The sequence below is a fragment of the Trematomus bernacchii genome, unplaced genomic scaffold (assembly GCF_902827165.1).
Source record: "Trematomus bernacchii unplaced genomic scaffold, fTreBer1.1, whole genome shotgun sequence".
In the NCBI taxonomy this organism is placed as follows: domain Eukaryota; kingdom Metazoa; phylum Chordata; class Actinopteri; order Perciformes; family Nototheniidae; genus Trematomus; species Trematomus bernacchii.
In genome coordinates, this window is record NW_022987828.1 from 3612511 (window position 1) to 3629036 (window position 16526).

At 40.0% G+C, this 16526-nt stretch overlaps 3 protein-coding genes across 3 annotated transcripts; 2 read left to right on the top strand and 1 right to left on the bottom strand.

The window, feature by feature from the left end:
* The first annotated feature begins 869 nt into the window (after positions 1 to 869).
* si:dkey-76k16.6 (uncharacterized protein LOC566817 homolog) lies at positions 870 to 3240 on the top strand. Its single transcript, XM_034152561.1, has 5 exons — positions 870 to 1044; positions 1225 to 1335; positions 1418 to 1526; positions 2524 to 2650; positions 2754 to 3240. The coding sequence occupies exons 1-5, from the start codon at positions 973 to 975 to the stop codon at positions 3184 to 3186; spliced, it is 852 nt and encodes a 283-aa protein (XP_034008452.1). The 5' UTR covers positions 870 to 972; the 3' UTR covers positions 3187 to 3240.
* On the bottom strand, positions 3105 to 5184 carry mgme1 (mitochondrial genome maintenance exonuclease 1). The gene is made up of 5 exons (XM_034152559.1): positions 4497 to 5184; positions 4167 to 4404; positions 3952 to 4084; positions 3621 to 3751; positions 3105 to 3383 (listed from the first exon to the last, which is right to left on the bottom strand). Exons 1-5 carry the CDS (start codon positions 5011 to 5013, stop codon positions 3344 to 3346), a joined length of 1059 nt encoding a protein of 352 aa, XP_034008450.1. The 5' UTR covers positions 5014 to 5184; the 3' UTR covers positions 3105 to 3343.
* A 329-nt stretch (positions 5185 to 5513) lies between these two features.
* Positions 5514 to 13890, top strand: snx5 (sorting nexin 5). Its single transcript, XM_034152562.1, has 13 exons — positions 5514 to 5669; positions 6890 to 6994; positions 7110 to 7220; positions 7487 to 7608; positions 7742 to 7865; positions 8162 to 8257; positions 8367 to 8472; positions 8575 to 8650; positions 10059 to 10098; positions 10206 to 10292; positions 10594 to 10753; positions 10841 to 10926; positions 12539 to 13890. Exons 1-13 carry the CDS (start codon positions 5634 to 5636, stop codon positions 12587 to 12589), a joined length of 1200 nt encoding a protein of 399 aa, XP_034008453.1. The 5' UTR covers positions 5514 to 5633; the 3' UTR covers positions 12590 to 13890.
* The last annotated feature ends 2636 nt before the right edge of the window (positions 13891 to 16526 follow it).

Genomic DNA, 16526 nt, shown 5'->3' on the forward strand with positions numbered 1-16526 from the left:
AAATGTAATTTGCATGTAATATTATTTATTAATATGGAATAATTTAACTGGAGTTTGTTATCCTTTAATTTTGCTTGATTAATTATATTGCAGGTTGTGGGTAACAGCCAGTCCATGGTAGCAGCACGGGAACAGCTTATTCCTCTGAACTTGTGTGCTTTCCGTTCAAAAACTGCAGGAACCCTAAACACAGACACAACCCCCTTCCCTTTGTGGTGTATCACAATGCACAATCTCAACTATTGTAAACACGATAATAAGTAGAGCAATCCTTCCTCAAAGTAAATCTTGTCTTCCAGTATTTTTCACGAGTCCAGTATAGTATTTAACTAGACCAAGGTAGCAAGAACTAGTTTATCTTTGTTTTATATATAATTCCAAAGCTGGTAAAGACCTTTCAAATTTAGCAATAATAGTCATATAAGAAAAGTACTGATCTAATAACAGAGATTTGTTCTTGAATCAACTTTTTTATGGAAAATGTTGTATGTAATTGTTCATTTTAAATAAAATGAAAGACATTCACAGTTAATGTAATTAGATATACATTATTAATGCCATACATTTTTAAATGTAATTAGATATACATTATTATGCCATACGTTTTTGCATAAATATTTATTCAGTATGATAGCTGTCTAACAGAAGTTAAATCCATTTCTCACTTATTCTGACAATGTACTTAACCCCAAATAAAAGAACCCAATAGAAATAGTTGTTAAATAATAGTGAAGTCACGTTGTAATAACAATAACTCATCTCTCTCGGTTTTTTGAGGTTTTTTTTTGTGTGCTTTGCCAAAAGCCACTGTGTCAAGTGTCCTAGTTGCCGTACGGAGTTGACCATCTCGCACATGCGCAGTACCGATCGGGCAGGTGAACGGATCGGGTAGTGACACTGACGGTTTGTTTACTGCACTTCTGTACGGGTTCATTGATATTCCTGACTGGAAAGACTTTACTAGAAGTGACCATGGAACTGACCGGAGAGCAGCTGAAAATGGCTGAGACTCAGCTGAAAAGATATTTACCTCGGTCGCAACAGGTGTGTCCAGTCAGAACTACTGTAGAACATATCTGATAACATAGCCTATTGCAAGCCGATGATCACTGCCTGCCTATCATTATTTTTTTTGCTTGAACAAAACGTTGAATTGACCCACTCCCTTAATAACTGATCAAACAATTATTTAGATTACTAAGTAACCAACTTTTTATTTTAAAGGTGTATGGTTATTTGGTCCTCAGAAACAGAGTCAGATCAGACCCAGTGAGAGTTTTTGTGGATAGATGGCCAGAGTTCAATGTCATTGTCTGCAAACCGCAATATGAACAGGTAAGTACTTACCTATGTATTAAATATATGTATCTGTATTTCTGCATACACTGCAATTCCTCACATCTCTATTTTCTTACAGAAGGGGGATCTATTCAAAGACATACCAGTTTTTGCAATTGATGAAGCTATTCTAGAGGACATCATAAGGAAGTCCAACGTTCTGGACTGGACCCAGTTCATTTGCATTGGTAACACTTATTTTGTTTTAATGAATAACACTGTAGCCATTCAGTGTCAGTCATTGCTTTTACAAAGTGGCGCTATAATCACTCAAAACAATCATAGCGTAAACGCACTGATCTTTGCAGTCCCGAAGGAATAATGCGGATTTTACAATGTCATCTTCAAGGCTTTAAAGGTAGGGTAGGTAAGTTTGAGAAACCGGCTCGAGATCGCTAGAATTTGAAAATACACAACCGGAGAAAATCTGCCACTTCCTTATAGAGCCCCTCCTCCAACACACACATGATCAATGAGGGCACGAGATAAGTTTGTGCACAGATGGAAGGCTGACAGGCAGGTAGGCCATCCAGTTATTTTAGCCGGACCGGCTAAAATGATTGGTCGTGCTTTTTAGTATTACGGCTTCCACAGATGACATATTTTTATGGATTTTTTTGTCAAAGCACTTAAGATATTCATTGCTATCGGGATGTTAAGAGCATTCCATGGAATATAACAAAAAGTGTATCTCGAGCCGGTTTCTCAAACTTACCTACCCTACCTTTAATTGTATTGTCTTTTGTTTTATTGTGTTCAAAGTTCTCCAACGATTTAAGGCATATCATGCCAGCAGTTAATGTCTTTCCAATACCACAGAAAGTGCAAAGATCAGTAACATAGTCATTACAATACCTAAATGATTATCTAGCCAGATGGCCATAGAGCAAAGTGCTTGTAAAACAATCACAGGTAAAACAGAAAAGGGTTAGGGAGAAACCATTTGATGATAGGGATTCATCTCATAGGGGAAGTGAAAACCTCTATTCCAAGATGATTAAGAAAAAAACATAGCTATTTTCTACTTCTATCAATAGAGCAACTTTGTGATGTCTTCAAAATATATCATATTCTGATCTTTTAAAGCCATTTCAATAAATAAATGTCACTGTAACCAAAAGGAATACACAATTACTTTGTAACACATGTATTAAAGTATTTTATTGTCATATCTTATATCAAAAGGAATCAATCTTCACCACATGGAGATATTCAAAGCAGTAGCATCAGAAAAAGGCGTGTCCAGCAGCCAACTGGCAGTGTGTCACATGATGATACTTAAGGATGTGTCCAACCTTCCCTCTATAGACAGGTAGAGCCTAACCATGACGTTTATTCAAATCATTATCTTACGTTTAATATTTCAACAATAAAGAACGATGCTCTGAAAGTCCATCTGCTCTGTTCTGCATCAGCCCAGGGATTTCACTAAGCTCTCTGGATGAGTCCCACGTTGGCTTGGTGAATCAGATGTGGAAGTTTGCAAAGAACAAGGAAGCTGTGAGGATGATCCGGAACATGCTCGCAAACTTCCCCTCCTGCTGTGTGCTGGACGCAGAAGGAAAGCCTGTGTCCTGGATCCTGACCTATGCCTCATGTGCAATGGGCCTATTGTACACTCTGCCAGAGCACAGAGGGAAAGGATACGCCAAAGTCCTGGTCAGCACCATGGCCAAGAGACTACACGCTCAGGGCTACCCCGTGTACTGCTTCATAGAAGAGGAGAACGAGACCTCCTACAAGCTCTTTAAAAACCTAGGCTTCACTCAGGAGCCTTCACACAGGGAGGCCTGGTTTAGATTCAATGATTTAATTAATGAACACCTCGAAGAAGAAGAAGTTGACTAAAATGATTAAAGAACATACCAATTATAGTCATTGGTCATGATTACATTGACACATTTAACCCACCTACTGAATAGGACAATGTTATATTTTTAGTTAAGGATCAGAGGCGCTATAATAAAAGGACTTGCTTTAAGAAAATGCTCTCTCTTCACAAATCTCATCTCTTTTCCACAAAAGAACTTGAAGCCTGACTTGTCCTGAAATGAGAAGAAAAACAATCTTAAAGTAATGTCAATTCTCAAATAAAAATATTTGTTTCAATTATTAGTTGTTTGTAAAATGTTAAATATAGAATGAAATTGCCACAACTGTAGCCAAAAGTCAAGTCTGAGACCTGGTTAATAACAGCATTATAAAACAGTATTAATGCATTTACCTCTGACTTATATCAATGATAAAAAAAAAAGCGGAAATTAAACTGCTGCCTGCTTTACCTTTGTTCTGTGAAGTTTTCGAGACGAAGCAGCCAAGTTGTCCAGTACTTCAACATTAGCTCTGAGCTCAACTGATGAGCATGTGCAGGGGAGCCATCCTTATAGGCCACTACAATGAGACCATTTTCAACCTGCAATGAGAGGAGATCAGTTAGGTTGTTCTTTTGTGTGACACACTGTAGCTTACATCCAGTATTTAAAAAGACTAAATCTGTTCCTTAATATTCTATAATGTATCTTTCAAGTAAGTCATCTGACTTCAGGCTGAGACAGATAAATAATCTGGGAAAAAAGCAGAGAAATCTAAATATCACATTGTTTATGTCAATACCTGGTACTTGTAGTTGCCGTCACTGTTCAAAGCCCCGGCGTAGGCTGCCACCTGAATAGGATTGTCAAAAGTGTTGCTCAAGAATGGTTTGGGCTTCTCTGAAGTCTTCCAGTCAATAAGACATAGCACTCCCCTGCAGAAAAATACAGGCAGTCAAGCCAAATCTTGAGTGGGAGAAAAAAAATCTATCTCCGTGTGTGAATACAAATATCTACCTGTAGCGAGCAACACAATCCATAATTCCCAGATAGTTGAGCTCGGCATGTTGCACAGTGCTTTCAGTGGCTCTCACTGCACTCACATCTGCCAGAACATGGGAGATGCTCTCCATGTATCCCTGTACATCAGGTTGGTATTCTGCTTTCTCAGAGGATTCTTTGTCCATACTTGTTGCATCTGACATCAGAGTGTCCTCCACAGCTGAATGGAAAAGCTTCCCTTGCCTAAATAAATCTGATGAAATAAAACAACTTTGGTCACTTTTTACTCTTAACACCACACATGTAAGTTACCATCCCACACACAATTTATGTTAGAAAACTTACTCTGACTGTACTCTTGGAAGCCTTCTTCTCCAAGTTGTGCGATCATCTTCCTCTTCCACCTCTCCAGGTAGAAGATCTGCTCTGGGGAAAGGGTCTGCTGAAGAATGCGTGTCACACTGGGTACCGGAGACCTGTCTTTGCCCCGGTTCAACAAAATCCGGGCTGGAGGTCCTGACTCTGCCTCCTCTGTTTCTACAGTCTCTTCGCAGTTTAAGAAGGGATGCAGACTTTTGGGTACCCTCACCTCTGGTCCCGAGGAGGGTTTTTGAGCTTTCACAACAGGTCCATAAATGTGCTCGTCCTCTTCTTGGAGGTTCTCTGGGGTTTGGGAACTGACCTTGGATGACATGACAGCCTTAACAAGAGAGGAGTATCGCTCACTGTCCACTGAGCTGTACGGGCTGTGTCTCTTTGGGGAACTTAGGCAATGACAAGCAGAGAAATTGCCCACAAAGAGGGAGGTGCATTGAGGGACCATGATGCTTCCAACGCACCCCACGCGTTTAAGAATGAACATTGTTTCAACTTCCACGCAACAAGCTTAGACACAATAACCTATTAGACAACTAACTATATAAACGTTAATTGGTTACAGTGTTTAAACAGTATTTGCCTCCATGTTGGTCGCGGTACTTGCCCCGGCATGTTCCAGTGTAACTCCAAAGAAAGATGCACAATGGTTTCTGTACGACGCGCCTTTTCGGTTGCACCAACTTCCTGTTTTGAGGTGCAACGTCAGAGACTACATTTCCCAGAATGTGCAGTGTGTACCTGAGCTGGTGGTACTGCTTTTTAATTATGTTCTCTTACTTTTTATGCATTTTACGCCTTACCAGTACTTCACCTAATAATAGCACAATAAAGTATTGTTGCTGGAAATAAGTTGTCATAAAATAAAGTAACAAATGTTTGGTATGATTGATAACGTTGAGAACCAATCGTAGCATTTGTAAATTCGCCGTCGTCCAATCAATTCACTTGAAGGCGGGATTTAGTCTGACGTTGTCAAGTCGGGATGGAGGCGAAGGAAAAACGGTTTGACAGCTAACCAGTCAGCAGAGGGGGAGCTTCCTGCATATAGTTTTGTTTTTTGGGTTGTTGGCCTGTTCTTGCCTTTTCGTCGATTTCAGTCCAATTATGACATCCACCATAGACGAAAGCAATAAGGAAAAGGTAAGTTAACTGGTTCTCGACATATAGCACCTAAAGCCAACTCCGTTAGCATCAATGTAGCTAACTTTAACGGTTGCTTTCTGGCCGCTAACTTGTGTTGTTTTCTGTCTAACCTACATACCGCTAGCCTCAAGCTAAAACTAGCTAATGTTTAATCGATCACACTATCAAGAAGTGGGTAACTTTAACCCCGTGGTGTCAAACTGCATCCATGTTGGAACAAGTATCGTTTGCAAACATACTGAAAGTGAGGAAAATATGAAACGGTTTACACCATTTTTTCACAACAACACAAGACGTAAAAGTGAAGAAAAGTAACGTAGCGTTAGCATGATTGGCATGTTGTTATCTTAATCTAGTGTTTTGACTAAATTAAAGGACTGTTTTGCAGAATCGTACAGCACACTTGCCTGTGGTAATTCAGTGGACTTGTGAGAAGTTATTAGCATTCTGACAGGTGCTGATTTTAATTTGTAGGTTTAGATTTTTTACTTCTGATCCAACTTTATGGTCGATCTGGAGGATGCAAAGTTAGTTTGTGGTGCAGTTGTGTTATGTTTCTAAAATGTTGTTCATTTCATTGAAATCAACAAGGAAAGAGTGACAAGTAAACTATCTTAAATGACCACAAACTTGAATTGACACCTTAAAACAAAACTTCAACATAATATCATTTGTGATAGATACACCCTATAAATGAAAAACTGAGTACAAAGTGTATAACTTCACCAGAAAGTGAACGAGTATAGAAAATATTGTTTATTCTTTATTCCACAATAAGATCAACAAGGGTGTGTAACCATGCCTTAAGCAAAAGCAGGACTGGATTCTGAACCTACTGTTAGATCAAAAGTCAGCTGCCTCCAGACCTTTAAAACCACACCTGGATCGCAACATTGTATCTGATAACAGAACATTCCTCTGATAGCAGCTATTTGTATATTGTCAGGCTAGGAAAGACCCCAAACACTGAGGAATTGTGGTGTTGCATTACTAGCTAGGATGTTGGTGATACCAGTAAAATGATAATCATGAACCCTGACTGATAACTGATATTATTGATCCAGTATTCAAAATGTAACAGTCCGAACCTGTGCTTGATTAGTGTTTCAGCTACACTTTTTACAGTTGAATGACATCAGTGTGTGTGTGTGGTGTTTACACAGAAGATCCGCCAGCGACACTGTCTTGGATAACCTTTGTTTATTCTTTCTCTATAGATGCGCTCTGTGTCGGTAGATCTAAATCATGATGCCTCTCTTCTCATCGACATTCCTGATGCACTCTGTGAAAGGGACAAAGTCAAGTTTACTGTCCATACAAAGGTGAAAAAACCAACACAAAACTTTCAACCGTTTGAATATTCTATTTGGGTGTTTGCTGTAAGTTTGATAATAATTTTTTTTCGAAATGCAATTAAATTATTGTTTGTTTCCCCAGACCACCCTTAGCTCTTTCCAGAAGCCAGATTTCTCTGTTCCAAGGCAGCATGAAGACTTCATCTGGCTACATGACACTTTGGTTGAGACAGAGGACTATGCTGGTCTTATAGTAAGTTGGTCTACTTTCAGACATGACTAACAGAGATTGAAAGAGGCTGCAATATCACTATTTTTCTTTGGGCCTGTATAAAAGAAGGAGAAACAAACAACTAATAATTGAAACAAACATAGGCCCAAAGTGTTTGTGCTAATTAAGAATCAAACTGTCACCCTTTTCAAAGAATATGCGTGTGCTTAAATACTATATAACACATTGAGGCCATTTAACCTTTTAACTACAGTATCTGATGTCATATTTTCTCTTGCTTATCATAGATTCCTCCAGCACCCCCAAAGCCGGACTTTGAGAGCCCCAGAGAGAAAATGCATAAACTTGGGGAAGGTGAAGCAACTATGACCAAGGAGGAGTACTCTAAAATGAAGCAGGAGCTGGAGGCGTGAGTGTAACACTCAAAGAAAACACCACATAGTGCCTTGTATTATTTAAAAAGTGTCATGTTTGATACTTTACAAAAGTCTCTGAAAATACACAACAAAACATCTTCTTGCTGTCTTGGGTTTTCTTTTCAGTGAATACCTGGCTGTGTTCAAGAAAACTGTCCAAGTGCACGAAGTCTTCCTGCAGAGAGTGTCCTCCCACCCCATGTTGAGCAAAGACAGAAACTTCCAGATTTTCTTAGAGTATGACCAGGATGTAAGTTCCCCATAATGCTGACTTCCTTTCCTGAGTTGTCCGTTGGAAAAGAGGAAGTTGAGTTTACATGTGACACATGGCTTCCATCCTGCTGTGATCAGCACTTATGCTTATCTATGAAGTCTTTGGCAGTCAGTGGCTGTGGTGTTTGTTAACAGAACTTAGCTAAGAGTTAAACACATCGATTGGTACATTACAAACATGACTTCATACCCTTCTTAGTTCCCACAACATATCATACACTGATTTCTTCTCATGGATTTTATATGATTAATCTCTTAATTCTGTCTTTTAAGCTTACTGTGAGAAGAAAGAATGCCAAGGAAATGTTTGGAGGATTCTTTAAAAATATGGTGAAGTCAGCTGATGAGGTCCTTATCTCAGGAATCAAGGTGAGCTTCATGCATGATGCGATATGTGCAAAAAAAACGAAATCACAGCCGCGATGTTGTAGCTACTTCCCCATTCACCTTTGGCTGTGCGTATTTGTGTCCTAAACAGGAAGTGGATGAATTTTTTGAGCAGGAGAAGACATTCCTGCTTGACTACTACAGCAAGATAAAGGATTCTACTGCCAAAGCAGAGAAAATGACCCGCTCGCACAAAAGTATAACTTTGACATTGCCACGATAATGTTAAGTCGAGTATAATTCACAAAGTTATATATGAAATTTGTTTAATTTTGATGGCTTTTTTTTTGTTATTACAGACATTGCAGATGATTACATTCACATCTCTGCCACTCTGAACACTCTCGCTGCTGATGATAGCACAGCAAATAAAAAGTGAGTTTAATGTTCCATTCAAAAGGTGAATGATGATGATGCCAACTGTATTAAATCACATTACTTGCTACGATGTAACTTCACAGTTACGCAGCCTACACACGGCGGCGTGCGTTGCCGCTTGGCGGTGGGCATGTCTTGAGCTTGGGGAGTTAACGCGAGCAACGCGACCAACAACCAATCACATGAATCTCCCGTGTCTCCCCAAGGCTCCCGTGTATGAATCTCACCATAGACATTCATGTCTAAAAAGCGATTTTTAATGAATGTCTATGGTGCTATTTTATGCAACATTGCATGCTGGCTAAATATACTGTCTGCCTGCTGTCCATTCAAACGAAGTACACTGGATATAAACTCCCCAAACAGGCGAAAACCTACCAGTTTCACCCACTGTCTCTGCCACCTCCCTCCATGCCTGGCTCCTCCGGTTTGTATCCCGGTAGCTGAACAGAGACTGAAAGCACCGGGTGATTCCCTACCTCGACGATTATTTTCTCCTCAATTTTTTGGCATATGAGGAAATGAACTGCGGTCTGGCTCTCTCAGCATACACGCGGTTTGATTGGCTAGCGCTTGAACTGGCAGATTTGCATACGCAGGATTTGATTGGCTGACGCCTCCGCCTCAGCTTCAAAAGTAGAACATTGCTCTACTTTTGCAGCGAGCACCGCGAGAAAAGCTACGCTTTGCTCCCAGAATGCAGTTCGGCGAATCGTGACGTCACCCCATTCAAAGTGAATGGGCAGAAGCGTTGAAGCGTCAACGCACGCCGCCGTGTGTAGGGGCCGTTACGGACCGTCCACACAGCAGCGTTAAAAAATCTTGAAACGCTTCTGCCCATTCACTTTGAATGGGGTGACGTCACTTTGCCTCACTTTTCGCCGAACTGCATTGTGGGCAGCAGAGCGGAGATTTTCAGGATTTTCAGGATTCAAAGTTGAGCAATGTTCAACTTTTGAAGCTGAGGTGGAAGCGTCAGCCAATCAAATCCTGTGTATGCAAATCTGACAGTTCAAGCGCTAGCCAATCAAACCGCGTGTATGCTGGGAGAGACATACCGCAGGTCATTTCCTCATATTCCAAAACATGGAGGAGAAATTAGCGGTAGGGATTCACCCGGTGCTTTATGACCAGTCCCTATTTACCTACCGGGATATAAACCGGAGGAGCCAGGCATGGAGGGAGGTGGCAGAGACAGTGGTATGTTTTCGCCTGTTTGGGGAGTTTATATCCAGTTTACTTCAAACTTTTTTGCTTCGTATGTCGGGGGCGGGAGATTCATGTGATTGGTTGTTGGTGCCTTGCTCGCAAAAAATCCCCAAGCTTCAGATACGCCCACCTCCAAGATTTTTTTAACGCTGCTGTGTGGACGGGCCGTTATGTTATGGCTTCACTTTTTTCTCAGGCACCTGGAGAAGTTGTCAGACCTGTTTGAGAAGCTCAGAGTAAGTAGATCTTCAATTACCAACACAGCCGTTGTAAATATTTGTCCTGATTTATACTTTCTATACATTGTGGCGGCTGCTATATGTCATTTTTTGTGTCGCTGCAGAAAGTAGAGGGAAGAGTAGCATCTGACGAGGAGCTGAAGCTCACAGAGCTGCTCAGATATTACATGAGAGATATCCAGGCGGCCAAGGTGAGACATATTTATCTTCTGCCTTTATTCAACATGCACAGATTCACAACATTTATCAAGTTCATTTATTGCTGCTTATCAAACGATTTGCAACCTAACTCACCCAAGAAAAAAATACTAATCGAAATAACAAACACTCTTCTACTGGTCAACTACATTTTTTGTCCTGCACATCTTCCACAATCGGTTTTCTGCAAACATGAAATTAGTTTTTAAAGTAGTGGATATTTTACAAATGAATGCTAGTCCTCTCTGTCTTCATGTTTCTATTTCTCATGTTAAACTTTCTGGAACATGTCAGGACCTTCTGTACAGGCGAGCCCGGGCCTTAGTGGACTACGAGAACTCTAACAAGGCTTTGGATAAGGCTCGACTGAAGAGCAAGGACATTCCCCAGGCAGAGGAGCACCAGCAGCAATGTCTGCACAAATTCGACAAGCTCTCAGAGTCCGGGAAGAAAGGTTTGTGAATTGGTGCAGAAGAAACTCACACAAACAGTATGTGCTGTGCAAGCTTTTTTTTTTAACTGGACACTGTTTTCCTCATAGAACTCACCAGTTTCAAGGGCAGGCGTGTCGTGGCCTTCAGGAAGAATCTCATAGAGATGGCTGAGCTGGAGATAAAACATGCCAAGGTGAGCGACACATTAAACACAGATGTGTAAACTCTAACTACATTCCCATAGGCACATAACCACTGTGTTGATTATTGTCATCTAAATGTACTAATCAATCACCATTACACAGCCATTCATTAAACTGACACACCTTCAGAAAATCCTCTGTTGTAATGTCTCAATCATCATACATAATTATAATTATTATCGATAACAAAATCAATAATATTTTTGAGAATGCAAACAGGTTTCTACTTTGTCAGCACTGGTTTTGTTCGGTTTCAACACATACTGAAACATTAAAGTGGCAAAATTGGTTTTTAAATTGTATTTAACGCCGCCAGTCTGTTTGCTGGAAGTTCTAACCATAGGATCATTCTGACATTAGGTTTAACACACCGTGTCTTCTTTGGGAATGTCTTCACCCTTGAATCCTCTAAGTCAAGAGACACTCTTTATAAATCACCAACATGAAGAACTGTTAAATTAGAAAAGCTATTCAAATGTATTATCATTTTTACTACGTTTGTTGTCCTTATCCCAGTAGTCTGTTCTGTGTAATGATGTTTATGTACTTTAGAACCTTCTTAAGGATTTCTGAAGTGTCAACAAACTTTGAAAGAATACCTCTTTCTTTTCAAAATCACCCAGCAAGCATAATCCATTTAATTAACTCAAAACTATGATACCAAGTTGTTCAGGGATTTATCAGTAAGATATGTTGTTTACAGTGCATTAGCTGGAAAACTTAAAGGTCCCATGACATGCTTTTCCGGTTATTACCCGTCCCCTTGTGTGTTATGTAGCTTTTTATGCATGTAAACGGTCTGCAAAGTCACAAACCCTCAAAGTACACCCTGTAGCGAGTAAAACTCTAACACAGAAAAGACCTGTCTATGCTGCCCCAGAACGCCTCGTTGGAGATTTCTCTTTTTCTTGCTGGTACTAAGTGACGTAACGACGACCCAAATGGACCCATTGGTCCAAATGGACCAATCCGCGGAGCCGTTACGTTACACAGGGACCAATCCGCGGACTTCCTCACACACACACTCAATCGTTTCTCAGCTGCAGCTCCGGGGATTTCTCAGCCTGAGACGGCGGGACGCGGCGAGGCTGTGAGTCTGTGTGTGTGAGCACACAGACTCACAGCCAGGCGAGCCTCTCAACGTCCCGCCAACACGGCACCCAGACCCCACGCAGCATTCTCATCTGTTTGTCATTACTGGTGTCATTTTCTGGTTGCTAACAAACACCATTGTAACACATAATCACTGATGTTCCGCTGTAACGGTGGTGGACTCATCAGAACAGAGTGGGCGAGCTGACCAATCAGAGCACACTGGGCTCACAGGGAAGGGGTGGGGGGGTGGGGCAGGAGCTCCAACAAGCCGTTTAGGACAGAGAGTGAATACACATACTATACAGAGATGCTGTATGAGAAACCAATGTGAGTTTGGAAAATTGCACAATATAAATCTATTCTAGTATACCTCAACAATGGAATTATGATCAGTAGAAATGGCCATGTCATGGGACCTTTAAACACATGACTAACTGGGATACAAATGTGCTTTGAAATGTTTTATTGCTTTCTTAGTACTGATACTGTTTCCCCCTGTCTCCACAGAACAATGTGACTCTATTGCAGGGATGCATTGAACTGCTCAAGAGCAACTGATGAGTATTCGAGTTTTCCTGTCCTACCATCACTAAGTGACCAGTCATAGAAAATGGAAGCCTGGCGTCCCCAGGGCCTTGTATGGACGTGACTCCAAGCCCCATCTCTGCTCCCCACCACGGGTCTGATGCCACTTTAAACCCCTGCACGAGACCCAGTGTCTTGAAAGCAGAATGTCTTCATGTTTACAGAGTCCCTGTCCCCAGGTCAACGGTCCATCCTTTTCCATTATTTATGAAAGTCTAACTCAATGTGGCTTCCAACATTAAGGTTTTCCTTTCTTTGCAGCACCATTACAAGTGATTATCTATCCCCTTATTTCTTGTTTTCTTACTTTTACATTATGCACATAGAAAGAAATTCCTTTTTGATCCTATTTTTGCCTCTATAAATTCTGATTAAGCTCTTCCCGCTCTCATTTACACTTTTAAATACCCCCTTTTCTTTCATTAAAGGCGTAACGCATGTTTTTGAATAGCCATAATATGTTTTATTATTCGTATGCTTAATCTGTTGGGGCTTTTTTGTTTGCAAATGGAACAGTTTTACAAAAGTAAAACTAGTGCCTGCGCTCTTGTGTAAGAGTTAAACCAAACCAACTTTTCAGTAAAGACAAGTTGATGACTGACTTAAGATGAGCGGCCATCTTCAAGTGATCTAATATACCTGTACATCACCTCAGGAATGGACAGTTAGATTGTTGTCCCCATTTTTTTCTATGCAATAAGTGGCCATAGGTCCCACAGTTATCGAAGATAAACAGTATTTTTGCAAATATGGCTGAACCATAGGAGAGCAGAAGAGGTCAAACAGTATCTAGCATTTTTATCAAAGCAAAATCAACACTAGTTCTGACTCTAAATTAACATTTTGGTTTTATTTGCACAAAGCATGCATGATACCCCTGCACTACATGATGCCCATAACAGCTTCTTCACCCCAGCTACAGCTCACTTTTCCGTGTGTGCTTATTGTTGCTCTTTCTTTATTTTGCCCTAAATTCCACTTGGTTTTTGGTGGGGTCTCATGTATCAGACCTGATATATTTACCAGATCCTCTAAACATTTTGCTTGTTTAAAGCAGTCATAAAAAAGATGCACTAAGAAGATTGAAAAACACTTTACAATCATCACCGGGCTCAATGGAGTGTTGAAATGCATTATAGTTTTCTAAGAAATTGAATGTATTTGTAATGGATTCCAACTGTGTGAAGACGACATTATGCTTTTCTTACAAAACATTAGCATTTTTATAAATTTGTAATACTGGCATTGAATAAATCTTACTTTCCCAAGATTGATCTGTGCCAGTCTGCATTTGTTTTTAAAAAGCGTATTTATAAATTTGTTTTCTTTGTATTAAAGAGCGCCTTTTTATTCCACTAGGTGGCGTTATCTATCTGTTCACTGTGTTTCCACTCATGTGTGGCCCCTTGCATTTCCACACAGCTGTAATGCATGCAGGTTTGTGTTAAATCCATTGACCATTGTGGATCCTGTCATTGGACTGTGGTGTATTGGGTAAGCTTTGAGGAAATGCCAGAGTGCTCATGGGAATCACCACCAGCAAAGTGTCCTACTTCATGAGTAGCATTAGGCAACATAGCCTGAACAAATAATCTGCTGAAAGACACAGCTCTTGTGATATAAATATATTTATATATGATATGTATCTAAAGATATACAAATGCAACATTGCATTTGTATGCACTTGCTATGTTGCATTTGTATAACAGAAAGGTTATGCATAAATGAGACGTGGTAAAGGAAAATTATAATGATCATGTGCATAGACAGAATATACTGTACTTGCGCAAGATGGATTTGTCAATATTGACATGATCACTAGTAGCAGTCACAGTGACCCATTTTGGTCGAGCCTCTGATGGGATAAAACAACACACTGGAGCCAATGAGATCACAACACATTATCAGTGCAAACAGGTTTGTTTGCCAACTGGGATCAGAGCAAACAGTGCTTGAAAGCATGGTATTAAAGAAGTATTGAGAGGGTGGATACAAAAAACACGGCCTCCTTTGGAACATTTAAGACGGATAAGTAGTATAAGACCCAGACATTATGTTGATGTAAGATGCCATTATTGGAACAGAGCTTATTTCACTTCACTGTATGAAATAGGCAGTTACTGATCTGAGCATATCAGCATGAAACAGAGTATCAGTGCAAAATGTAATCTTTGTCATGTTCCCCTTGCAACACTGCTGTAAAATGATGATAAGAAATTCCCTCAGTTCTAGCTCTAATCGCAGAAATAAAACTTGTGAGGCAATATAGCACTGTTTAAAATCTGTGCACGGGCGTAAAGGAACAAATCTGCCTGCTTCAAAGACTCATTCTGCTGACTATGAATTTCCTTATCTCCCCTAGGCACGATTAGATAATTTGCAGGCTCTAAAAGGATGATAAGAAGTACAATTTTGCAAGTTTTCGAAGCTTTTGGAGACATCATTTATTGACCATTTATAATTAATCCAGCTAAATCTTTATTATACCAAACCTTTTAGAATACTCAGTCACACACACTTAGACAATCAGGCCAAAGCATCTGAGGATGCATGATGAAAAGCTATAATAAAAAGGACACAGCAAATAAAATAAAAGTCATTTGTTCAGATGTACTTTTGAATGCTGTGTCATGTCATGAAATTGTCTGAATCAAGGATTGATGAACTTCTACTTCTGTTGAGTGAGCTTATGAAAGCGCCTGCCTCAAAAGTAGACAAAAGCCTGAGAGCCGGACAGGAGGCATGAAGCATGAAGCCCTCCTTAAATAGAAACCGTGTCCTCTGAAGGGTCTCTCGTTTATTAAAGAACAAAAGTGCACCTGCAGCGCTTGCTGACATAAGTGAACTGTTTGCACTTCCTTATTGAAAGAGAACAGGATGCTTCTTACTGGTTTGCACACAGAGAATGTGTGTTCTATGACAGGATTCAGGATTTAGCCATATGCAGGGTGACACATGAGCAGCTTACTTAAGTTGTGGGAACTTCTTTAATTAAAACTTTGAGGATAATCACTATCATTATTTCTGATTCTCAAATTGTCTCAAGGTAATTTTATGGAAAAGCTCAGTTTTGAAGCACTACATATCGTAGACAATCTGAAGGACAATTTATTCCTCAATAATGCAATCCTGTCATTAACCCAACACTAAAAGGCTTGAATGACCAAAGGCCAAATCTTTCCTAGGTTAGTGTGCCCTGCCCTGCTCAGGCCTTCATGCACACAATACAAACACATAGCAACACAACAAAATGACACATGCAAAGACAAGACAGGTATTTCCTCTCATCAAAAAACTTTAATAAGCGTGACAAATCATATTAAACAGCATACAGTTTATTTATAGGCTCTTTGTCATCTTGATTATCACATTACACATACAAAAGAGCAAGACAAAGCTTGGGCCAATCTCATAATGTTGAACTTTCTGCAGCTGGCACAATCCTGAGTCAATGTGAGAAAAGGTAGTGAAAATGCCACACACCAGTAAGACCAATATGTACAGTCCAAGTTAACACCAGAAATGCAAAGTGATGTGCGTCAGATGTCAAACACTAGTTGTGAGTTTTAAGAAACCAGGGGCCAAATAAAGACTTATGTATGAGGTTGTACATAAACTGGTCAGAAAGTTGCATGCGAGGTTACTGTTTTGTAAAAATGATTTGACCCAGGCTTTTTTATCATAAGCAAACAAAATGTAACCTGTTCTATTTTGGTGCTCCTCAAAATGACATATTTGTGTCACATTGGAAGTTTTCTTTGTAAGGCTCTTTATAAAAATCTGTGCCACGATTTGAGTAACAAATGCACCCACTTGTTTCAGGATATGTTGTTTCAAGGATGCTTATGGACACCGTTTTCAATTGAGTGCTTCGGGTGTTGACAGAAGAGCATAAGACAAAGACATACTT

Bases quoted from the DNA above. Each gene is read 5' to 3' on its own strand.
- mgme1 (XM_034152559.1), bottom strand. From the start codon at position 5,013: ATGTTCATTCTTAAACGCGTGGGGTGCGTTGGAAGCATCATGGTCCCT. The intron at 4,405-4,496 runs GTAAGTTTTCTA...TTATTTCATCAG, and splicing joins CTTCCAAGAGTACAGTCAGA to ATTTATTTAGGCAAGGGAAG. The intron at 4,085-4,166 runs GTAGATATTTGT...ATTTTTCTGCAG, and splicing joins GATTGTGTTGCTCGCTACAG to GGGAGTGCTATGTCTTATTG.
- snx5 (XM_034152562.1), top strand. From the start codon at position 5,634: ATGACATCCACCATAGACGAAAGCAATAAGGAAAAG. The intron at 7,609-7,741 runs GTGAGTGTAACA...TTTTCTTTTCAG, and splicing joins ATGAAGCAGGAGCTGGAGGC to TGAATACCTGGCTGTGTTCA. The intron at 8,258-8,366 runs GTGAGCTTCATG...TGTCCTAAACAG, and splicing joins TCCTTATCTCAGGAATCAAG to GAAGTGGATGAATTTTTTGA.
- si:dkey-76k16.6 (XM_034152561.1), top strand. From the start codon at position 973: ATGGAACTGACCGGAGAGCAGCTGAAAATGGCTGAGACTCAGCTGAAA. The intron at 1,336-1,417 runs GTAAGTACTTAC...ATTTTCTTACAG, and splicing joins GCAAACCGCAATATGAACAG to AAGGGGGATCTATTCAAAGA. The intron at 2,651-2,753 runs GTAGAGCCTAAC...GTTCTGCATCAG, and splicing joins AACCTTCCCTCTATAGACAG to CCCAGGGATTTCACTAAGCT.